Source organism: Sciurus carolinensis, chromosome 4 (assembly GCF_902686445.1).
Source record: "Sciurus carolinensis chromosome 4, mSciCar1.2, whole genome shotgun sequence".
Classification (NCBI taxonomy): Eukaryota; Metazoa; Chordata; class Mammalia; order Rodentia; family Sciuridae; genus Sciurus; species Sciurus carolinensis.
Window position 1 is genome coordinate 61,495,268 of NC_062216.1, and position 26,274 is coordinate 61,521,541.

Sequence of the window (26,274 nt, forward strand, 5' to 3'; positions counted from 1 at the left end):
CCCACAGATATTAACAGCCAAGTGTATTTAACAGAAACATACACCTTTAGTAATTCTGGCCGGACATATGTGTTAATGGTTACATAACCATGAAATTGGAGAGCGAAGGTCTGAGCACATATCTATCTGGTGCCTGAGCCTTTGCTCTCACTGACTAGGTAAAACCATCTGAGAGTCTTCAGGATTTAAGGAAAGCAGTCAAATGAGAGCAAACATTTTTCCTTTTCAAAAAAGGAAATATATGCAAACTCAGAGAATATTGCCTACTACTCAAAATTTTATCAAAAGACACATTGTTTTCTGAGTCCTGAGAGATAATACAATTATAATGAAAAAATAATTTCATATTATTAAAATCAAGAAGGCATTTGAGTCTGACTTTTCTTAAAACAGTGTCATTTTGCAATGAAGAAACAGGTCTATACCACCTTAATCCAATCTCTCAAAGTAATTTCTGTTTTCCTCCCTCTGCCTTAATTACCAGCAAAATGGCTGCTGATGTTAGAAAGACTGGACTATAACCAAGAGAGCTGGCTAGCTTTCTAAGAAGATGACCTACATACAAATTACCCTGAATATTTTATTGCATGGGATTTGGGCCTCAGGCTTTCAAAATTAGAAACCTAATTTAACCCTTAGCAGATTCACACTGACTGAGTTCAAAAAATTCCAATTTATTCTTATAATTAATACACAATTATCACATAGATACTCAAATAAGTGTGACTAGAGCATGCTTTCCCTATAGACAGATATGCATGGTAAGTCAAATTATAACCAGAAAGCTAGAAAGTGACAAGCTGAATTGCTTGTTAAGAGTATTTGACATTATCTTGATATAACATATCAACAGGCTCACAGGTCACCACTCCTTATCTCTGGATCTCAAATGAGCTCCATTGGAATTTGCCTATCTCTCCTTTTTCTGGGTTTCCACAGTGGGTTAATGGAAGGTGTTTGTTCTTTACACTTTCAGTGAAGTCTTGCTTAATCCAGGAATAATGCTGTCTTTTAAGATGACTTGATTAATTTTGCACTGATAATTAAATACTACTGACTGCTTTCAGATAGTGATCTTATTTCCCTTATTTTCAAATTCTTGGGAGGAACATTATTGTTTCCATGTGGGAAAGAATTTGAGGTAATAAAACATAATTATTCATGTGGTTTTGAAGATAAGGTCTTATGTTTGCTCTACACTAATAGTTTGAAAAAAATTTTCAGATACAATGAATTATAACACACCAAGGTTATATTTATACATTTAAGGGAGAAGTCCTCTAATGTCCCACAACTTTACTTCTGTAAACAATGGATTATTACTTAAAATTTTCTGCAGGCAAGCAAAGAGGTTTGATTTCTATGAGCACAGTTGAGATTCTGCAAATCCTTCCACAGGAGCTACAGAGGTTGGCCTATTCATCCCACGTCACAGTGAGGGATACCATTCTGTGGATTAGAGAGATTACTCACGTGAAACAGGTGACAAGGAATCAGAAAGATTTAGGGGAAAACAAGGTGTCAGCAAGCTGCTGGGAATGAATGTGCAGAAATGTTTTTTCAAGTGATGAGGTATAAATTAGAAAAGGGTAAAGTGCCCTGTTTGGGGGCTGGGGAAGTTGTAATCTGAAGTTGAAAAGAAAAAAAGAATTTCTCAGTATACATTCCTCTGAATGACACTGAAGAAAATTTGTTTTTCTAAAACAATAAAAAGCATAAAGGATCAATTCTGTTAAAGTGAAAAGTATTAGCAGATTGCTTGTTTACTTCAAATGGGTTCAGTGACTCAAGTCATTAAGGCTGCAAAGAAGGGCCATGTTTATCACCTGAGTTGACGGGAGGGTTTCGGATAACATCAACAACAATCTTCTGAACCTCTGGAGTCAGGCCTGCTCGCTCCATATCCAGCGGGTAGCCAGCTTTCACTGCTTGGGCTAAGTGCATGCCAACTGCTGTGAGAGGCAGAATTCTCTTCTCAGCTATGCTAATCTAGAAAAACAGTAGCCAAAAAAAGAAAACAAAGTTTTTTTCACTACTTAAAGTTTTCATTTAATTTAAAATTAATATAGACTTCCACAGGTTCTACTCATTATATTGATTAAAACAAAATTAGCCAAAATTCAATCTTCATCCCTAATTATTCACTTTAGAAAACTATTAGTGGCAGAGAGAAGCCATTCCATGTAAGCCTTACAGCTGTCACAACCTACTGAAAATAAAGAAAATTTAATTCTAATATTCTACATACTTGAAATGACAGTGCTTTAGATACATCAATTTCCAAAGAGACAAATCCTAAAATGCTTAGTGATAAGACTCCAGATGCATTCTATAAAAGGTTCATGCAAAGACTTTAACAGATGTTTTAAATTGGCTCTTTCACAAAATAATAACAATAATTTTAACGATGACTGTCAAAACTATCTAACTATTGAACTTAGCATAAATTATTTTAAATTTAGGACAGTGTTTCATATTTACACAGTTTTTAAAACAAATGTGACCCCAAATATATTTAAAATATGTATTAGGTCAAACATTCTTTTCACAACACTCAGAAAGCTTAGTCATTCAGCTCTAACATTTCATAATATTCCCAATACATTTCTAAAGTCTGTAGACTTTATTTTTGTGAATGTTGATACTTCACAGAACAGTTCACTTAAGGTGATACTTTCATCCTTCAAAGGAAGTATTAAATTACTTTCATTTAATGTCTACCCTTTTTACTAAAAAGTGGGCATCATGTGTGCATAATATCATGGTTATTTGATACTAGGCATCAAATTACCTCAAACTAATTGTATTGCTCCTGATTAATTACTTGTTAGGCATGTTTAACCTGGTGGTTAATTGGCAAGACCCTCTCAGACTCTAGGGAGGTACAAATAATTAACCATTATATCACACAATAAAATACTACCAAATAATAGCAAAAGACATAAATAAAGATATACCATTGTTTGTATCTTTAACCATGAATATGTAATATAACATATGAAACCTCATATCATTGGCTATAGAATGAGCTTCATTCAGAAAATATGGAGACTGTACCAGACTTTCTTAATAACTATATCCATTTCTCCCATACATATGTGGCCAAATCATGGATATACAGGTATATTTAACATGTATGTGTAAATTACTATTTACATAAGGATTCAACTTAAAATTCTTATTCAACATGTATTTTGTTACAAAAATAGTACAATGGAATTATCTGGTTTCTCAGATAATAACTTTTGTACTTTTTTTTTTTTTTTTTTTTTTTTCAGTGCTGGGGATTGAACCCAGGGCCTTGTGCTTTCACAAAAAGCACTCTACCAAGTGAGCTATATCACCAGTCCAACTTTTGTACTTTTAATTGAGGAACCTGACTATCTAATTAGATCATTATGTCAGTAAGATAAACTATGAACTGTTTTTATTCTTATTTACAGTGGGCTCTGAGCTGAATAAAAGATGTATAATGCAGCTTAGCAGACTGAGGCACAGTGGATAGGAAAAGCTGGCACTGGAGCCCATGTTATGTTCCAAATCAATTTAATGTCAAAGAGGACAGGAATTTAAATCAATTAAACTTAGCTAGAAGCCTTATTCTGTCCTTATTCTATTAAGATATATTCTTCATTTGGTATACCAATCAAAACAAATAAACAAAACCTTAATAGCCTTAAGAATTTATATAAGAACAATGAAAAACTGTTAGGAATGGCGATTTCCTTTCAGTAATTATCTTTTTTTTTTTTTTAACCAAAGAACATCTGTCCACTTTAAAGAAAAAAGAAGAAAAAAAAAAAGAACAGTGCTAGAAGACAGAGTGAAAAGTTTTTTTTGAAATTTATTTCCAGCTTTTAGATATCCTTTCAGAGATACTGTATACATTTTTGACATATATAAGGACATGTGAATATAAAAGCAAGAATATATACATTTATATGTTTATTTTTTACACCACTGTGCATGTCCCTTTTTTAAACTTAGTGTATCTTGGATACTGTTTCTTTTGTGTGTGTGTGTGTGTGTGTGTGTGTGTGTGTGTGTGGTTTCTGGGGATTGAACAAAACCAGTCTTGCTGTTCCTGCTTGACTGGAGGAATGGGCTTACTAGAGGAAATATCATTCTGTTTTAAAATTAAAGATAAAATTAGACGTCTTGTAGTGTTAGAAGAAATTGATCCCAACTCCCACCTGTAATGTAGAAAAGTTAATAAAACACAAGTTTAAATAAACTAAAAAATTCTCTGTAACATGAAAGAAACACTTACCAAAGACATTTTCTTTTCTTGGAATAAAGAATATGTGCAGGCCACAGACTGTGAGAGTGAGCATTTTTTATTTTTCACTTCCAGACTCTTCTTCTGTTCTTGGGGTGTTATACTTGAAAAGAGGTCTGCCTACATAATTGTAAATGTAGCATGAGTAATCGATACTAACATCAATGACAGATATAATAATATCAATATATAGTCATTTCCCATCAGGAAAAAATAATGAAGTTAGCCAAGATTTCTAATGAGGAGCTCAAAAAGAAATTGAATTTTTTACATATTGAATTTAAAAGGAAAAGTAATGCTAGAGGACATAAATTTCTAATAAAATATTTGTGATGACAAACTTTACTAGTGTTCTCTTTAGTCAATCAGAAAAGGAACTATACTTTGAACCACTCTGCTCCTATATCCCTAAATTGTTTCCAAGTGAACACTGAATGAATAAACAAAATCAACATTCAATTTCAGGTACCACAATCACAAATTTGGCTAATATATCATAACTATATCTATAAAGCATACTACATATTGCATATATATATATGTATATGATACATACATACACATAATTAATTTTAAAAGATATAGTCCCACTGGAGCTCTAACCTTTAAACATTATGTAAAATTCTAAATATGGTTCCTTAAAATATATGTAAAAGAAAAAAACAGAGTAAAAATAAAACTAATGAAGAAATACTGGAATATTTTAAAGCCTGAAAAAAAATCATAAAGATATAGACAACTTTTTTCTTAATCACATATAAAACAGCCTACTACAGTCATCAAAAAACCAATAACAAACTAGTTTAATAAAGAGCCTCATCTCCTGATGAGTAACACTGGTATCATTTTGGCAATGTTTTTTATCACTATGGCTTACTAAAGTTTGTTTAGATACATGAGGAAGAATATTTATGAGTTTTCTTTGGGAAAGCCATTTACTTTTTGTCTCGGTCATTTAGAGAGTTCAATTTAAAAATTTGTTATGTAAGTTTTGGTTTACTGCTTGGCGAGAAATACATTTGACTTTTTCTTTATTATATATACAATACCTAATTTTAGAATTTGAACTATCCTACATGTTTTCCAAACCTTTGGGAGAATTTCATTAAGAATCTCAGATGGGCTGGGGTCATAGCTCAGTGGTGGAGCACTTGCCTAGCATGTGTGAGACACTGGGTTCGATCCTCAGCACCCCAAAAAAATAAGTAAATAAATGAAGATATTGTGTCCATCTACAACTAAATATTAAAAAAAAAAAAAAAAGAATCTCAGAACTATACTTTCACATTAACATCAAAGAGAATTTTAAATAACCCTAAGGGTGGGGATTTGATGTTCTGAGCACATGATAGGTCTAAATAAAACGGGGCCAGGTGTCTCACGTCTCTATTTCTATTTTGAAGTTTCAAATGGCTGCACCTCAGAGTTTTTAAAAAGGACACATCAAGACAGAATAAGTGTTTTCTAGAAAAGCCTTGATGGTTTAGTGTAGGGTTTCAGTCCTCATCCTTGCAACTTTAAAACTCTGATGTTCCTTGTTACAGAGCAGTTGCATTTTGGGACTTAAAAGTGTTTACACTAAGATGAAAAATTCATTTATTTATAGTGAGGCACACAACCAGAACATTTCACTTGGCCCAACTGGTGTGCTCTGTCCTAAAGAAGAGCTATACGGGAAGCCAGCCTTCCTAAAAGTTGTTTACTAAGCTTGGAATATAAAATGGGAATTTAAGATAGTGTCTTCAGTAATTTTAGTAACAAAGGTAAACTGAGGCATTCTCCTTGCCAGTTAATATATAATGTTCAAAACTAGTTAGCCAAAATGTCTTCTATCTGAAAAGCACGTAGGTAGGCTTTGCCTACATTTGTCCTTATGCCTTTCCTATTTATGTTTCCATAATTTACCACTATGTTCAAAAAGACTTTTATATATATTCAATATTTCATTAAATTTCTGATTACTAAAGTCACATTCCAGCCATAACTTCTTGAGATTATTCCTTTGGATTATTTTGCCAAATGTCTTGGATATTACTAAATACTTTTTTGTATCAGAAACTAAAATCTTTAGGAACTTGCTGGTATGATTCACAAGAAGATAGTTTTCATAATTTTTTTTTATTTTTATTGTAAACAAATAGGATACATCTTGTTTCTCTGTACATGAACTAGAGGCATAACATTTGTGTAATCATATATTTACATAGGATAATGGTATTTGATTCAATCTGTTATTTTTTCCTTCCCCCAGCCCTCCCACTCCTTTTCCCTCTATGCAGTCCCTCCTTCCTTCATTCTTGCCTCCCTCCCACTCCCCATTATGTGTTATAATCCGCTTATCAGCAAGATGATTCGTCCTTTGGCTTTTTGAGATTAGTTTATCTCACTTAGCATGATATTCTCCAACTTAATCCATTTGCCGGCAAATGCCATAATTTTATTATTCTTTATGGCTGAGTAATATTCCACTGCATATATATATACCACAGTTTCTTTATCCATTCATCAATTGAAGGGCATCTAGGTTGGTTCCACAATCTGGCTATTTTGAATTGAGCAGCAATGAACATTGATGTGGCTGTATCTCTGTAGTATGCTGATTTTAAGTCCTTTGGGTATAGGCCAAGGAGTGGGATAGCTGGGTCAAATGGTGGTTCCATTCCAAGCTTCTGAGGAATCTCCACACTGCCTTCCAGAGTGGCTGCACTAATTTGCAACCCCACCAGCAATGTATGAGTGTACCTTTTTCCCCACATCCTCGCTAACACCTATTGTTGTTGTATTCTTGATAATTGCCATTCTAATTGGGGTGAGATGGAATCATAGGGTAGTTTTGATTTGCATTTCTCTTATTACTAGAGATGTGGAACATTTTTTCATATGTTTGTTGATTACTTGTAGATCTTCTTGTGTGAAGTGTGTGTTCATTTCCTTAGCCCATTTGTCGATTGTGTTATTTGTATTCTTGGTGTAGAGTTTTTTGAGTTCTTTATAGATTCTGGAGATTAGTGCTCTAACTGAAGTATGAGTGGCAAAATTTTTCTCCCACTCTGTAGGCTCTCTCTTCACATTGCTGATAGTGTCCTTTGCTGAGTGACAGCTTTTTAGTTTGAATCTATCCCAATTATTGATTCTTGTTTTTATTTCTTGTGCTATGGGAGTCCTGTTAAGGAAGTCTGATCCTAAGCCAATATGTTGAAGATTTGGACCTATTCTTTCTTCTATAAGATGCAGGGTCTCTGGTCTGATTCCAAGGTCCTTGATTCATTTTGAGTTGAGTTTTGTGCAGGGTGAGAGATAGGGGTTTAGTTTCCTTCTGCTGCATACGGATTTCCAGTTTTCCAGCACCAGTTATTGAAGAGGCTATCTTTTCTCCATTGTATGTTTTTGGCACCTTTGTCTGTTATGAGAAAATTGTATTCATTTGGGTTTATGTCCAAATCCTCTATGCTGCACCATTAATCTACCTATCTATTTTGGTACCAATACCATGCCATTTTTGTTACTATTGCTTTGTAGTATAGTTGGAATTCTGGTATTACGATACCCCTGCTTCGCTCTTTCTGCTGAGGATTGCTTTAGCTATTCTGGGTTTCTTATTCTTCCAGAAGAATTTCATGATTGCTTGCTCTATTTCTGCGAGGTACATCATTGGGATTTTTTTTTTTTTTGATTATACATTTTTTAAAATTTATTTATTTATTTATTTGTTTATTTATTTTTGCAGTACTGGGGATAGAACTCAGGGCCTTGTGCTTGTGAGGCAAGCACTCTACCAGCTGAGCTATCTCCCCAGACCCAAATTTATTTTTATTATACACAAATGGGATACATACTGTTTCTCTGTTTGTACATGAAGTAAAGGCATACCATTTGTGTAGTCATACTTTTACATAGGATAATAGTGTTTGATTCATTCTGTTATTTTTTCCTTTCCCCCCGCCCCTCCCACCCCTCTTTTCCCTCTATACAGTTCCTCTATCCTCCATTCTTACCTCCTTCCCACCCCCCACTATGTGACATCATCCACTGATCAGGGAGATCATTCATCCTTTGGATTTTTGAGATTGGTTTATCTACTTAGCATGATATTCTTCAATTTCATCCATTTGCCTGCAAATGCCATAATTTTATTATTCTTTATGGCTGAGTATATATGGAATTCATGATTGTTTGCTCTATTTCTGTAAGGTACGTCATTGAAATTTTAATTGGAATTGCATTGAATCTGTACGCACTTTTGGTAGTATGGCCATTTTGACAATATCAATTCTGCCTTTCCAAGAACATGGGAGATCTCTCCATCTTCTAAGGTTTTCTTTAATTTCTTTCTTTGGTGTTCTGTAGTTCTCATTGTAGAGGTCTTTCACCTCTTTTGTGAGATTGATTCCCAAGTATTTTATTTTTTCGAACCTATTGTGGATGGGGTAGTTTTCCTAACTTCTCTTTCTGAAGATTCATCACTTATGAATAAAAATGCATTAGATTTATGAGCATTGATCTTATATCCTGCTACTCTACTGAATTCACTTATGAGTTCTAAAAGTTTTCTGGTGGAATTTCCAGGTTCCTCTAAATATATAATCATGTCATCAGCAAACAGGGATAGTTTGAGTTCTTTTCCTATTCATATCCCTTTAATTTCTTTGGTCTGTCTAATTGCTCTGGCTAGAATTTCAAGGATGATGTTGAATAGAAGTGGTGAAAGAGGGCATCCCTGCCATGTTCCAGTTTTTAGGGGGAATGCTTTCAGTTTTTCACCATTTAGAATATTGGTCATGAGCTTAGCATAGATGGCCTTTACAATGTTAAGGAATGTTCACTATCCCTATTTTTTCTAGTGTTTTGAGCATGAAGGGGTGCTGTATTTTATCAAATGCTTTTTCTGCATCTATCAAAATAATCATGTGATTCTTAACTTTAAGTCTGTTGATATGGTGAATGACATTTATTGATTTCCGGATGTTGAACCAACCTTGCATCCCTGGCATAAAACCCACTTGATCATGGTGCACTATCTTTTTAATATATTTTTGTATGCAATTTGCTAAAATTTTGTTGAGAACTTTTCCATCAATGTTCATTAAGGATATTTGTCTGAAATTTTCTTTCCTCGATGTGTCTCTGTCTGGTTTAGGTATCAGGGTGATATTGGCTTCATAGAATGAGTTTGGGAAGGTTCCCTCCTCTTCCATTTCATGGAATACGTTGAGAAGTATTGGAATGAGCTCTTCTTTAAAGGTTCTGGAGAACACCACTGAGAACCCATCTGGTCTCAGACTTTTCTTTGTTGGTAGGCTTTTGATGACCTCTTCTATTTCATTGCTTGAAATTGATCTATTTAAATTGTGTATGTCCTCCTCGTTCAGTTTAGGTAATTCATATGTCTCTAGAAACCTGTTGATGTCTTCGAGATTTTTATTTGGTTGTTGTATAGAATTTCAAAATAGCTTCTAATTATGTTTTGTATTTCAATTGTGTCTGTTGTGATATTTCCTTGTTCATTCTGAATTTTAGTAATTTGAGTTTTCTCTCTCCTTCTCTTTGTTAGTGTGGCTAAGGGTTTTTCAATTTTGTTTATTTTTCCAGAGAACCTACTTTTTTTTGGTCAATTTTTTTGATTGTTTCTTTTGTTTCAATTTCATTGATTTCAGCTCTGATTTTAACTATTTCCTATCTTCTGTTACTTTTGGTGTTGCTTTGTTCTTTTTCTACGGCTTTGAGCTGTAGTGTTAGGTCATTTATTTCTTGATTTTTTTCTTCTTTTATTGAATGCACTCCATGAAATAAATTTTCCTCTAAGAACTGCTTTCTTAGTGTCCCAGAGATTTTGATATGATGTATCTTTGTTCTCGTTTACGTCTAAGATTTTTTTTATTTCCCCCCTGATGTCTTCTGTTATCCATTCATCATTCAATAGCGTATTATTTAATCTCCAGGTGTTGGAGTAGTTTCTGTTTTATATTGTGTCATTTATTTCTAATTTCAATCCATTATGATCTGATAGAAACAAGGTAGTATCTCTATCTTCTTGTATTTGCTAACAGTAGCTTTGTGGCATAATATATGGTCTATTTTAGAGAAGGATCCACGTGGTCTGAGAAGAAAGTGTATTCAGTCACTGATGGATGGAATATTCTATAAATGTCTGGTAAGTCTAAATTAATGATTATGTTATTGAGATCTGTGGTTCCTTTGTTCAGTTTTTGTTTGGAACATCTGTCCAGTGATGAGAGAGGTGTGTTAAAGTCACCTAATATTATTGTGTTGTGGTCTATTTGATTCCTGGAATTGAGACGATTTGTCTGATGTACATGGATGAGTCACTGTTTGGGACATAGATATTTATGATTGTTATGTCTTGCTGATTTATGCTTCCCTTAAGCAGTAAGAAATGTCCATCTTTATCTCTTCTAACTTTGGCTTGAATCCACAGTATCTGATAGGAGGATGGATACTCCGGTTTTTTTGCTGAGTCCATGTGCATGGTATGTTTTTTCCATCCTTTCACCTTTAGTTTGTGGGTATCTCTTTCTATGAGATGAATCTCTTGCAGGCAGCATATTGTTGGATCTTTCTTTTTAATCCAATCTGCCAGTCTATGTCTTTTGATTGATGAGTTCAGGTCATTGACATTCGGGATTATTTTTGAGATATGATTTGTATTCCCAGTCATTTGGCTCACTTTTGTTTTTTTAACATGACTTGATTTCTCCCTTATTTGGCTGTTCCTTTAGGGTAGTTCCTCCCTTTGTTGATTTATATCATTGTTTTTCATCTCTTCCTCATGGAATAGTTTGCTGAGTATGTTCTGTAGTGCTGGCTTTGTTTTGTAAATTCTTTTAGCTTTTGTTCATCATGGAAGGATTTTATTCTGTCATCAAGTCTGAAGGTAAGTTTTGCTGGGAATAAGATTCTTGGTTGGCAACCGTTTTTTTTCAGAGCTTGAAAAATGTTGTCCAGGCCCTTCTAGCTTTTAGGGTCTGGGTTGAGAAATCTGCTGATATCCATATTGGTTTCCCCCTGAATGTAATTTTATTTTTTTTTCTCACAGCCTTGAAGATTCTATCTTTATTTTGTAAATTAGGTATTTTCATTATAATGTGCCTTGGTGAGGATCCGTTGTAATTTTGTATATTTGGAGTACTATAAGTCTCTTATATTTGATTTTCCATTTCATTCTTCAGATTTGGGAAATTTTCTGATATTATTTCATTTAATAGATTGTTCATCCCTTTAGTTTGTTTCTTCAATCCCAATAATTCTTAAATTTGGCCTTTTCATGATATCCCATAATTCTTGTACATTCTGTTCATGATTTCTTAACATCTTCTCTGTTTGGTCAACTTTGTTTTCAAGATTAAATATTTTGTCTTCAATGTATGAGGTTCTGTCTTCCAGGTGTTCTATCCTATTGGTTATGCTTTCTATCGAGTTTTTAATTTGGTTTATTATTTCCTTCATTTCAAGGATTTCTGTTTGGTTTTTTTCAGTATCTCTAACTTTTTATTGAAATGATCTTTTACTTCCCACATTTGCTCTTTTAACTGTTGATTGGCACAATCATTCAAAGCCTGCATTTGCTCTTTCATCTCATTGTTTGCTTCTCTGATCATTTTAATTATGTACATTCTGAACTCCCTTTCTGACATTTCTTCTGCCACGCTGTCATTGGATTTTATTGAGGTAGCATCTAGTTTGTTTGGGACACTTTCTTTCCTTGTTTTCTCATATTGCTCAGGTATCTACCCCTCTAGTAGTGAAACTCTTGAGATATTGCAGATTTCCTCTATTGACTTATAGTGTCCCTGTAGATTCCCAATAACTCACCTCCTAGCCTTCAGTAGCCTGAAGTCTTGGAGGAAGTTGATAATGTGGTGCTCCACAAGGAAGCTGCCCCTCTAGTGGTGGCGGCCTTCATGTGGGGTATATTCCCTGCTAGAGCGCAGAGGCGCCTCCACTTGTTGACCGATGGTCAGTCAAAAGGGGGACTAGACTGTGGGCTGGGGCATGGCTGATCTGGGCCTATGTCTCTGGTTCTACCGCCCTGGTGGGAAAGCCTCACCTGGTGGGGAAGTCCCACTGGACAGCTCTCCTCCGAGAAGTTTCCTTCGGTCCAGAACTACAACCTGGGCTGGGCAGCCCTCTTTTGTGATATTTCCAGGGGTCCGGACCTACCTCCTGGGCCAGGGAGCCTTGCCCTGCAAGTGAGTCTCTCGCTGGGTAGCCCTCCTCTGCGACGTTCCCTGGAGTTCGGAATACTGCCTGGGCCAGGGAGTCTCACCCTGTGCCAAAGCCTCTCGCTGGGTGGCCCTCCTCCGAGAAGCTGCCTGTGGTCCAGTCCTGCCGCTGGTCCTGGGACCCTTGCTCTCCTCTGAAGTGTCTCGCTGAGCGACCCCTCCTCTACAATGCTCCCAGTTGTCTGGGTTCACAGCTCCAGCAGCGGAGTCTCACTGGGCAACTCTACTCCATGAAGTTCCCTGCGTTCCAGGACTACTGCCCCGTCGGGGGAGCTTCGCCCAGTGGGAGAGACTCCCCTGGCGGCTCTGAGTTGGTCCTGAGTCTCTTAATACCTCCTCTTCTTGAATCCTGAGTTCTGGAGTGACATGAGATGCAGTCGCCCTCTAGTGCACCATCTTGGTCTCTCCATAAGATGTATTTTTATAAAGTGACTTTAGCATATTTTCCAAAATGGTCATTAATGGGTTTAATACTCATGTCATATTTATAACTTCCTTTTTTATTTATTTTACTTTATTTTTGAGACAGAGTATCAAACTAATGGGCTCAAACGATCCTCCCACCTAAGTCATTGAGCAGCTGGGACTATAGTGACATGCTACCACACCTAGCTTGTATTTGTAACTTTAGATTTGTATTATGGTAGTATTTAAGTTTTATTTCAAAATTTGAAATAAATATATTAAAAAATTTAACAAAAGTCATGATAACAACACTGGTTTAATAAACATTAATGGGCATTTCTTTAATCAATGGTTTTAATTTACAGAATAATCCAGATAATTCCTAATCTTAAAAGTGAGCATTTAGTCAGATGTAGTAGCACACACCTGTATCCCAGCAGCTGAGGCAAGAGGATCCAGATTCAAAACCAGCCTCAGCAACTTGGCAGACCCTAACCAATTTAGTCAGATCCTGTCTTAAAATACAATTTAAAAAGGTCTGGAAATGTGGCTCAGTGGTTAAGTGCCCTGGGTTCAATTCTTGGTACCAAAAAAAAAAAAAAGTCTTTTTTCTAACCAGAAGTTTCCGAAAGCTACCCTTTAGAGCATTTACCTTTTGCCCTACTTCAGTTTCCTCTCCTTAGTGGGGACAGGATGAGATAATTCATTCATTATTAAATAATGCCACTAATTCATGAAAGAAGATATTACTATTAAGTGTCCAAAGAGAGGGAACTTATTCAATTACTGCTAGTAGGTATGACATTCTTTATCAAATCATTAAGACACTAATTTTATTCTCAAAGTATTTAACATGAAATATAAGAAATTTTCACATCTTATACGAGTATGAAAAAGAAAATTTAAACTTGCCAAAGATATTTTATTTCAAAAAAGGAAATGCTATATACAAAAAGAGAAGAGTTTTCTACATAGAGTTCAAGAATGATTTTTCTAGAGCAGGATCCGTGAGTGTCTGCCCAAAGCTTACATGAGGTTCACAGAAGAAAAAAACAATCTCTTAAAAAACAGTCTTGCGTGTTTTTAACTCTTCCAGCTTTTTACAAGCGTCCCGTGTCTTATCTTTTTAATGTTACCCAGTTGCTTCCTTGGATAGAGAAGGAAGTATCACTTCCATTGTGTAAGTCAGGACATAGAGACTCAGAGAAGTTAAAGAACATGTTCAGAATCACCAAGTAAACCATAAAGAACTGAAATTCTTTGATTCTGAGTCCTGTAATCTTTCCACAAACTCTCAGGGTCTTACCTGTGCTGTGCCATGCAGCATGATGTGCATGTGGAGTTTAAGAAAAAAACACAAGTGATACTTGTGGTCACTGAAGGCAGAACAATAAATAATAAAAGGATATGAAAAACTATGAAGACTAATAAAAGGATATGAAAATACTATGAAGACTAAAAATAATAAAATGAAAGCTATGAAATGAAATGAAATAATTTATCAACCTAAAATACAGGACTTATTCAAATTTCAAACTAAAGCCTACCAATGAAATAGAAACAACAGTTTCCCAGATAATAGCTTTAGTCTCATCTTTTAAAAGGTAACTAACACATTTTTATAACTATTTACTGGAAAAACAATCTGAAACCATTTTCTAAGTGTCCAGTATGAAAATGCAAATAAAGGGCTAAAATGTCACTTTTGAAATGGTCCAAAAAAGGGTATTTTATAACAGTTCCTGAAAACCATAGCATTATACCTGAATACTATTTACTATGCAGAACTGTTTGATGACTTCCAACAGAGGAGCCAGCATAGTAGCTTTGCCTTCAGAAACACCATCGATCTGTTTTACATTTTCAACTGTCGTTGGTCTATAATTTAAAAAAAAAAATCAATAAGCCACTGAAACAGCATCACTCCAGCAAAACAGTTGATGTTCTGTTTCACAGTGATATTCAATAAATGTATATTTTTTTCAAAAATAAAAAAACAACATATTTTACAAGCAGGCAAGAGCTTTATAAATTTCTTTCTTTGCTTTCCTCCTCTTACAGATTTGCTGTTTTAGCAATTCATGAATGAAACCACCACTACCCTCCATCACCACTAAAACATAGTAGCTGTACTAATTGGTAAACAGGTTACTGTCAGAAAGACGCAGGCTAATTACAGAATGGGAGAAAATCTTTACCACATGCACCTCAGATAGAACATTAACCTCCAAGATTTAAAAACACTAAAAAAACAAAATAACTCAACCAATAAATGGGCTAAGCAACTGGACAGATACTTCACAGAAGAAGAAATACAACAAACATGAAAAATGTTCATCATCTCTTGCAATTAGAGAAATGCAAATTAAAACTGCTCTAAGATTTCACCTCACTCCAGTCAGAATGGCAATTATCAAGAATACAAGCAATAATAAGTGTTGGTGAGGATGTGGGGAAAAAGGTACACTCATACATTGTTACTGGGACTGCAGATTGGTGCAACCACTTTGGAAAGCAGTATGGAAATTCCTAAGAAATCCTGGAATGGAACCACCATTTGACCCAGCTATCCTACTTCTTGGTTTATACCAAAGGACTTAAAATCAGCATATTACAGTGATGCAGCCACATCAATGTTTATAGCAGCTCAATTCACAATAGCTAAACTATGGAACCGACCTTCAAAAGATGAATGGATAAAAAAAATTGGTGTGTATATATACATGATGGAATATTACTCAGTCTTAAAGAAGAATGAAATTATGACATTGCAGGTAAATGGATGGAGCTGTGGAATATCATACTAAGTGAAATAAGCCAATCCCAAAAAACCAAAGGCCAATGTTTTCCTCTGATATGCAGATGCTAATTCACAATGGGGCAATGGGGGGGGGTTAGGGAAGAACAGAGTTACTTTAGATTAGGCAGAGAGGAGTGAAGGGAGGGGAAGGGGTATTGGGATAGGAAGGATAATAGAATGAATCAGACATTATTACCCTACTTACATACATAATTATATGGTTGGTTGGGTTCTACATCATGTATAACCAGAAGAATGAGAAATTATACTCCATTATACATGAAAAAAAAGAAGTAGGCTAACATTTTATTTTGCACTATTACTTATTATTACAAAAGTGAAAACTAGGAGGTATTGAGGACAAGTAAGAGGCTTAAAAACTCTCAGAAGACAGATTCAATCATTTTTTTCTACAAAATGTTCACCTAATGTTGGGGTTGTAGCTCAGGAATAGAGTGCCTGCTTAGCACATGTGAGGAACTAGATTCGATCCTCAGCATCACAAAAATGAATTAATAAATAAAATAAAGGTAGTGTGTACATCTACAACTAAAAATATTTTTTAAATGTTTACCTATAACAGAAACCTGCTATAACTAGGCTTTTGATTTGTATTTCTTATTGTGTCTAATATTCAAAAGACCATCATCTTCTAAAAATCCACCCATCTAATGCTTACTTCTTTTCTTAAATGTCTTCTCTGAATATTAGAGTGTTGCCTTAGAATACAGACTTTTTAACAAAATATTATTGTAAAATATAAGCACTGTAATATCATTAGAAAATTCTGCACTAGGGCTGGGGTTGTGGCTCAGTGGTAGCACGCTTGCCTAGCAGGATGAGGCCCTGGGTTCGATCCTCAGCACCACATAAAAATAAAATAAAGGTATTAAGTCTACCTACAACTTAAAAAAAAAAAATTCTGCACTAGTGTAACATCTATTGAATGAAATTTAGTGACAGAAACAATCTTTTAAAAGAAGTATAAAGATGAATGAATGAAAATTAGTGACAGAAACACATTTTTGGAAGGAAGTATAAAAATGAATACAGCAGGGCTGGTAGAGTGCCAGTCTGGCATGTGTGAGGCCTTGGGTTCAATCCTCAGTACCACATAAAAATAAAATAAAGGTATTGTGTACATGTACAACTAAAAATATATATGTATATATTTTTATACATATATATGAATACAGCAACTACTTTTTGGAAATAATTTCTTCTACATATTTATTAAATGCCTAGTGTTTATTAGCATTGTGCTTGGTACTGTGAAAGACACAAAAAGATAAGGAACAAATATCTTATTCAGAGAGACTAAAATCTGTAAGATGTATATGTCTACCATTAATTACAAAAAATTAATAAATCATTATGTGATAAGTACCATAAAAGCATGTTTAGAATTCATCTAAAAATCCTTTATGAATTCAAGCGAGAGGAATTACTTTGCTGATTAATACCATAAAGGGCTTCATGGAGTAAACAGTAATAAAACTTGATCTTGAAGGATTTCTTAAGAAGAGTTTTGAGAAATCAAGGAAACACAAGGCAAACGCAAGACTATAAAGAAATATATATATATAAGTTGAAAAGAAATCTTCAATAAATGATAAGATAATCCAAGTAAGATAAATCATTCTGAATTCCTTGATTTAGATGAAAAAGCAGGTTTAAGTCCATAAATGGAGGAGCCTGGATTCTAGACTAAAGAAGTTAAGATAATGGAAAACCATTTCAGAAGTAAAACATGGTAAAAGAAGATTAAATTGGTACTCATATCAGATAAAACAGATAAACTGAAGAAGGACCACTTAAAAGGCTATTGCAATAACATGAGATTATTATGAACAAGCAGGAAGACATACACAGATAAACACCAAAACATTCAAATGGAAATTTTCTGAGTAACAGAAAGAAGGGGGATATACGTTAAGGAGTGGAAACAATATCAGGTTTTAAACATGTAATTAGACACATCATAGCACCACTAAAAATGAGAGGTTCAGAGAGAAAGTACTGGCATTTGGACGAACTATTATGGGAGGTAAATGGATAATGAGTTGGATTTTATATATACTAAATCTGATTGCTATAAACATAGCTGGTTCTCACTCGTGTAGAAATGTGAACTAAAACTTAGCAAAGACATCAGCATAGCAACATGGGAGATTTGGGAGATAGTTCACAGATCTGATAGTTGAAGCCCTGCTCAGATTATTATTAATGATATATTTCACAATTCTATTATGTCAGAAGGAAATATATTAGAACATAAACAAATAGCTTACCTCATTTTAGCCATATCCAACAGTATCTTATTTGTTGCCAAAATAGCTGGAGGAACATCCATGACATTGGCATGTCTCTGTCTAGCTTCTACCAATTTGCAATATAACATAACCTGAACAACAACAAAAAAAAAAAAAGAAAAAAGAAATCAACATTTTTTTTAATGTACTTGGAAAAATTCAGTCCTTATGTGCAGAACTTCAAGTACTACATTTTCCCTTAAGACAAAAACAAACTGAACTCTATCTCAGATTCTTACCTAAAGAACAATTTTTAATAAACTGGCAGATTTTTAAGCAATTATAGAATACTAACTCCCCTCTCATAAACTAATTACCCCCTTTCACAAAAACCTTACCTCAGACTGTTGCTCTTGGGCCAAAAGAACAGGATCTGAGAAACTGTAAGATTTTTCTGATGACTGCACCATGATACTAAAATATTAAAAAATAAACAAATAATAGAAAATTTTATTTCTCCTAATTTTATTTTTATTTGGCCCACAAAAATGAGAATAACATTCCAACTTAGTACAAATATTTATTCTTAACAATGCCAGGAGGGTAATTGTTACTTAAATGGCAACAGACAGATATTAATTATTTCAGAACAAATATAGTCATTATAATGATAAAGTTAAAACTATAATTTCAGTTCTCTACAAAATTGGTATACTTAAGGAAAGTATTTATCCTATCCTCCTCTTCAGACAAATGTTTTGAAAGAAAATACTGCTTATCCATCCATATGACATTTTTTTTCTTAACTAATACAGGCACAATCTATAATTCTTGATGTAAAATCACTGATTTTCAGTTGATGGGAAGTACAATATTATTCAGAACTTTCTTCAAAATCAAACAAGTATAAAGAAAAAGAAGTAGCCAGACTTGGTAGCACATACCTGTAATCCCAGCAACTCAGGAGGCTGAGGCAAGAGGATTGCCAAGTTTGAGGTTAGTCTCAGCAACTTAGCAAGGCCCTAAGCTACTAAGTGAGACACTGTTTCAAAATAAAAAATAAAAAGGGCTGGGGATAAGACTCAGTGGTAAAGAACCCCTGAGTTCAATACCCAGTAACAAAAAAAAAGTAATTCTGCTTTGTTTTGGACACTTCAAAAGAGGAAAAGACTATACCTAATGAGGAAACATGGTATGAAAGATGCTAGGCAGCAAACTAGATATTCTACAAGAGGCATTTCTCATTGATAAACTAATTGGAAACAGAAATATTTATAAAAATGAAATTGTAAAGGAAAGTCTACATAAGAGCTATCACATTTAAATAAATTCCTGCTTTTGGGGACTAAGGGGAGAACATATTTGATATTTAAGAGATGTTTATAGATTTCTCTGTTATAAGAATTTAGAAACTCTAGTATAAAGGATTTCACAAATATCAAATTAAGTATTAATTATCAAATCCTATCACTACAATAAATAGACTTGAACCTGAAGAAAGATAACTCCAGTTCAAAGAATTAGTACTATCAGGTTAATCAAGAAAATTATAAATTTGCTTTACATATTAACCTTTATGTTAGTATTTATAGAATCTTTATACTAAAGTGCAAAATGATTTTAAACTATTTCACAAAAGAAATTTTATTTTTATATATACTGGCCAAATCCTGGGTAATATCCCTGAGGCAGATATACATACAGAAAGAGTTTCACAACAACAACAACAACAAAAAATGGGCTGACTAAGAAAATCATTACAAGTTCACAGAATAATGGTTCAAAATAACTACAATGAATACCATCAGAGAGATAAATGAAGATACTATATTTATGAAACAAGAAAATGCTGTTATATGTTATTAAAGAAACAAAAAGAGAACAAAAATTCTCAGCAATTAAAAACTTGATAACTAAAATTCAATGTTCACTAGATGGGAGGTGATAAAAAAGTAAAGGAACTCTCCAAGAGAGCAAACAAGCAAAAAAGTATTGAAAATAGGAGAAAAAGAATACTAAAATCAGGGAAGAAGAAAAGACATTAACATAAGGAAAAATAAAGGTAGTTTGGTTTTAAATATTTGTGTGGCTATAATATAAAAATAAATTATTAATATGACCAAAACATAATTATGAGGGGAGGACTGAAGGAAAGCAACCTATCATGACAGAAATTCAATAAAATATTTCTAAAATTGATAAGTCATAAAATAGTATCTGAGCATGTCATTTAGAAATACAAAGATAAGTACCAGAGAAATCAGCTGGAAGACTGGAAAATGATAGCTTCTATAGAACAGAGAGCTAAGTAGGCCTGGGAAGGGAGTGGATTGGCATGCTGTGTTACAAACCTTGAAGTACCACTGACTTTTCATATGTATTATCTGATGAAAATAAAATTGCCCTGTGTGCTTCTATACACTGAATCTATAATTTAAATTCATTTCTAGACCATTTCACAGGTATCCCAAATTAAGTATGTCTAACCCTAACCCGCCTATTTTTTTCAATCACTGAGTCCTAACAATTCTATGGCCAGGACAAGGGTGAAGCTTAGTGGTAGAGTGCTTGCCTCACATGTGTGATGCTCTGAGTTCAATCCCCAGCCCTGAAGAAAACAAGTTCTTAGAAGTCCAAATATCTTACAAGTCTGTGTCTCTCCATGCCCATTGCCATTTCCCTCCTCTATGCTACCACCACCTCTTGCAAAGACCACTGTAATAACCTCCTTGTTTGTGTCTCTACAACAACTCTAACCCTCCTGCAATTTATTCCCTCCACAATAAACAGATTAATCAAGGGTTTGCACACAGTGGTCCACAGGCCAACTCCATCTGGTTTGGGAAGGCCTTAGCTAAGAAAGTGTCTTTTATACTTTGAAATGGATTTAAATACAAAAGATCATTCTGGAACATGTTAAATTATATAAACTTTAATTTTCAGTGTCCATAAATAAGGTTTCGTTAGAACACGGTCACATTCATTCCTTCACATATTACCTGTGGCTGCTTTGAGGCTACAAGAGCAAAGCTGAGCAGCTGTCACAGAAGTTTTGGCCTTCAATGACTAAAGTATTTACTATCTGATCTTTTACAGAAAAGTCTGTCAACCCTTGTTCAAAAGTAGAGCTTTGACCACATCACTGTTCTGTTCAAAACACTTCTTTAGATTCCTAACTGCCTTTATGATCTAGTCAAGCGCTTAGAAGAAACTGGATATTCTGGTCCCTATTTAATTCTCTAGTCTTAAATTTTACCACTCCCTACTGACCAGGTAATCTCTAGCAATACTGCTGAGCTCATATCTTCATTTGCTTTCAGCTTTTTACATGTGGACAGTTCCCCTGCTTAGAACAGTTTCCCTCACATCACCTGATTGACTTCTACCTGAGCTTCAAGTATCACTTCTGGGAAGCCCTGTTTAAGCCTCTATTGTTTCCAAAATATTATTTCCTGGATTGTAGTTTTATGTTCCCTTCCCTACATATCCCATTACAGTATTAACTCTGCACGGGCTGGTAACCATGTCTCCATTATTTCCCACTGAATCTCAGAGCCTAAAATGGCACCTCAAACTAAGAAGCAGCCTAGTCGAAACAAAATAAATATTTAAATGAAGAAATGCTTCAGGATATTTAATGGACATATTGTTTTTTTATACTCCTTATACTTTCTGTTCATATAAAACAATGGTAATTACATTCCACATATTCAAACAAAAAGGAGTTATTGGGATGGAAAACTGGTATTATGATAAACATTTTGTCAGCACAAAGTACTGTTATCAAAGTGAGCAAAGCATCAGAAAGTGCATAACAATCATAGATCACATTTATATACTTTGACCTGATATGAATGTAAACACAGTCCATTTAAACTGTGTATGTGTAACACAGGCCCTGACATGTTTTTCAAATTCTCCTTCCTCAGTGTGATGAACTGACAGATTTGACTCCATGAGAATGTTATAGGCCAGACTCTAAGGAAAATGACTAAACAGACTCCATTTTGCTCTGAGACTCCATGTTATATAGGAAATAAGCTTCTCCCATGGGAACACCCTGCCTCTGTGCCCATCATCAGTTACTTGGTGTGACATGTTTAATAGTATACAGTGGCAACTCCTATGTAGTAAAGAATTGCTCTCTTTTGATTCCTATTGCTCCTAAACAATGTACCATGTGAACAGTGATTGTGTGGATGTTAGTAACCATTCTTTAGTTTGTACCTAGGTAAGGGTCATTTTGACCCACTTCCCCCTCTGTCCATGATCTCATGATGTTAATGTGTAATTTCAAATCATAGCAACAGACATTTATGATTAATGTGATTTTTGGTATAAGAACCCCTACAACCCTGTGGTTGGGGCTGTTCTCCCAACAGCTATATTTTGGGGTATTGTGTGAGACAGTCAGCTGGCCAGCTTAATAAAGACTCTCAAATTTGGACTTCTCAGTGGTGATCGGTCTGTTCTTAAGTTGCACCCCATAACATTTGGAGGCCCCAGCGAAATCCTCGCCACCTGGTGAGCAGTCACCGCTCACCACTGACCTGGAAACTCCCGTGGAGGGGAAAGGCCACAACATTGCTCCTAGGGAACGCCTCTGAGAGACATTCCTCAGCCCCAGGCTGTACGGTCTGTGGAGCCCCACACCAGGACTGAACTAAATTCTCCGAGAGAGTCACCTGTTTCTGCACCCCTGAGGGACCGGTAAGTGTGTTTCTGGCAGATCCGCATCTGGAGACTCTGAGGAAGGCTGGACGCAGCATTACTTCCCGAGTCTGGGACTGGCAAGACGTTGCTCAGTTCCTCTGGTCTGGAATCTGGAGTGGCCACTTGTCTGTGTCTTTGGTGTTTTATCTGTTCTGTGTTTGTTTGTCCTTTTCTGGTTTTTTTTGTTGCCCTTAAGTGTAAGCATGGGTCAGTCTCCCTCACGTCAGTCATGTACTCCCCTCCAGTGCATGTTAACTAATTTCCAGGAATTCCAGAAGAGAGCCAGTGACTATGGAACCTGCTGCAATGTCTTTTCTCTCTCTAAATTCTGTGAGAGAGAATGACCAACTTTCGAGGTCAGATGGCCCCCCTCAGGGGACCACCAAAGTGTCTTTGGGCAGCCTGAACATCTTGATCAAATGTTTTATAATCATATTTGGGGGAAAAAATGGTTAAAAGGGTTTTTAACCATGTTCACTGAAGGAACTACTGACAATAGGAACTTCTAACTATTGGAGTTGGTCCACCAAAATGCCAGGCTAAAATTTTGATGGCTGCTATCCAAGAGACCAGGAAAACTGGTTTGAACAAGACCCCAACCTAAGGGGCTCTCCCAAGAAGACCAATGGAAACAGCTCCCTTGCTGCCTCTTTGGGAAACTCCTTCAGGGAGGGATAGGGCATAACCTTTGTCTATATTCTCTTAATTCCTTTTCATCTCTGATGAGAAGGACCAATTTAGGATGGAGGCCAAAGACTTTTAAAAATTCTATTTTTTTTTAATTCATAATTTCGATCTGGTGCACCTAGGTTAATTTTTTTATCAGACCTATTTTATCCAACTATAAAGTTTTCTTAATGCTGTTTCATTCAAAGACCAGTTTACAAGGGTTAATTCTCAATCTAATGGGTTTTAAAAATAAGCTATAAGGTCTTTGTTCATCTGTTTATTTTATGTATATGTACACTAGTGTATTGTCATGTCTACATATATTTGGTACCAAAATTAACACGTGAGCTCATAAATTAAAATTTTAAAAAATGGATCCAAATGCTTTGATTTACATGATTTAAAAGGTTTTTAAATTGGGTAAACAAAAATATGGCTTTCAAGTTACTAACACAGTTTTGTTTCCAGGTGGTCAAAAAATAAATAAAATGTTAATTTTATAAAATGTCTAATATCCATTGTTTCTAGGTTTTTCTTCAACAGGAAAGAAATGACTGATATGGCTCAATATAATTCTCTGATAACCTGACTTTTAAAAAAAATAACTAAATTAGATTTAAGATATATGGGATTGATCATGGATGTGTTTGTTAGAGACATCTGATTGGTTTAGAAAGTTAAAATGCTAACTGCTAAATTAACAATAAGTACTCTTAACTCCTTAAATTCCACAGGGTAACATACTTAAAACATTTTTGGTGTTTTCATAAATTGGTAAATAAAAAAAGGGTTTAAATTTACTTTATGTTATCACTAAAAACAAGATTACTAAAAGTCTTAACAGGTATTATTCTATATAAAGGGTCCAAAAGTTTCAACTGTATTTAAATAGAGTAAGTAACAAAGTATTTCATTGGATTAAAATGGAGTAATTTATCTGAATTAAGAAATTTATAAAGATTGTTTCAGAATATAAATTTTAAAAGGGGATCAACAGATTAAAACATTACAAGGTTTTAGATATAAAAATATATTTAATAAAAATGTTTCTAGATAAAAAAGTCTTTATGTGATAAAATAAGACTGTAATACATATAAGTAAACAACAAGAGTATCTAAGTAATTACAAAATGTTAATTAAGAGTAAATTTTGAAAGGTTTACATGTATATGTAAGTAACACAACAGTTAAACTATTCAAGGTTTTTCCTAAGGTCAAATATTAATGTACTGATATAAACCAAAGTTCAGTCTATACGCTGAAATGACCAATAATTCTTAAAATATTAATTTACTCTTAACATTGTGTGTGTTAAATTTTATTCTCTAGAGCAACTAGTCTTAAAAATTGGGGGTTTGTACAACTCTGGTTAAATAGCAACTGTTAGAGCACTGTATTACATTACAAAGTCTAAATTTTCTGTAAAAGTTAAACATGGTTAATATAAAAACATCAATGTAATTATGATTCTATTATTCTTATTCATATATTAAATGTGTTCATATCTTCCAGGTATACAAGTCTTTAAAGATTTAAAAGAACATTTTATTAAGCTGGTATTCTCCACCTAAAGTTGTAATGGTAATTTTAAACTTATCAGAATAAGAAATTTTATTGGGGATTTGTTTATATCATTTAGTGTTCTGTAACTGGACCTGAACCCTATGTTACCTTCTGCACTGGGATAAAAATGTAAATGTATTTCTAAAAGATAATGAGAGTCTGATCTGTTTAAAAGTTAATATCATGAAACAGGAAAACATTTTGCCACTTTACTACACAAAAGGAAAGCTAAAAGCTCTCTCAGCTTTCTTTGGATTTCATTTTGTATTTTCCTTGTAAACTCTGTAACTGTTGACTGATTAATGTTTTACAGAAGTGCTGCTTCAAGAACAATCTAAATTAATTTGTGATAATAAGTCATCACCTATAGGACAGATAATATAGACCCCAGTTTAATAAAAGTGGGTCTATAAAGTCATAGACATTAAAGTTAAAACCCAGTACTCTTACTGTATGACTGGTGAAACTGACTTGCTGGATGTTTAAGATCAAAACCTAAAGATTGAGATTAAAATAAAGGGGTCAAAGAGAAACAATATTTGGCTCTTGCCCTCAGAGTCAGCCTAAACCCAGGGAACAAGAGAACTTCTCTAAGGAGCTTTGCAACTCTGGGCCACAAACTTCCGATCAGGTAGTTGATGTGACCACTAGAAGATAAGAAGCCAATCAGTGTACCTGCTGCAGAGGAGGGTCCTTGGGAAAGGGAGACATCCCTAAAAGGAAGCCACCTTATCAAGGAGACCCTACCAGGTGAATGGCACTAAAGGAGCTAAGAAGCTGCTCTCAAGTTCCCCAAGAGTGACCCCTGTGGGAACTCAGCTGACTCTTAACAGTAGATAGGAACAAGGTCAATTTGACAAGCTTGGTCTTAAACACCTAGCAACACAGTTAAAACCAAAACACAGTCATTCCTGGACATTTTAAAAATAAAACAATAGTTATTTTCATGTAACTTAAGATGTACACTTGTGTTAGCCCCCAAAATAAATAAAACTGGAGGTAACAAAAACAAAGGGATCTCTACTAAACAAAAAGATCATGCCAGTAAAAAGATATTTTACAAAAATCAGATGACATTGAGTAACCTAACTAAACGTTGTGCTTACATTCCTGATAACGCCAACAGTTTAAAGATTTACAATTATGGCCTTATCCTCTCCAGTCTTGTTAGACTTTGTTAGGCCTTTTTATGGGAACAATCTCTCAGCTCTTCCACCTCCTGGTAAGAGATTATTAATTTCTATCAGCTTCATGATATTCATTGACATGTTCTAGATGCTATTTATTTTGTACTCATGGTTTTTTGTTTCTTTTATAGAACAAGACTTTTACCCCTAGAAAGGAACTTTTTAC

The 26,274-nt window shown here is 34.6% G+C and overlaps 1 protein-coding gene across 6 annotated transcripts in view; it reads right to left on the minus strand.

Moving 5' to 3' along the window:
- Positions 1–26,274, minus strand: part of Wrn (WRN RecQ like helicase) — a 178,186-nt gene that overhangs the window by 14,084 nt on the left and 137,828 nt on the right. For 5 of the 6 annotated variants that reach the window (XM_047549838.1, XM_047549837.1, XM_047549835.1 and 2 more), the window contains 5 exons: positions 18,375–18,450; positions 18,016–18,128; positions 14,688–14,802; positions 4,271–4,399; positions 1,827–1,989 (listed from right to left, as the gene is read on the minus strand). In XM_047549838.1, the coding sequence (XP_047405794.1) occupies positions 1,827–1,989; positions 4,271–4,399; positions 14,688–14,802; positions 18,016–18,128; positions 18,375–18,450 (596 nt within the window). Of the gene's footprint in view, positions 1–1,826; positions 1,990–4,270; positions 4,400–14,687; positions 14,803–18,015; positions 18,129–18,374; positions 18,451–26,274 lie in introns of those variants that run through there. The other variant, XR_007108336.1, reaches the window with a different exon arrangement.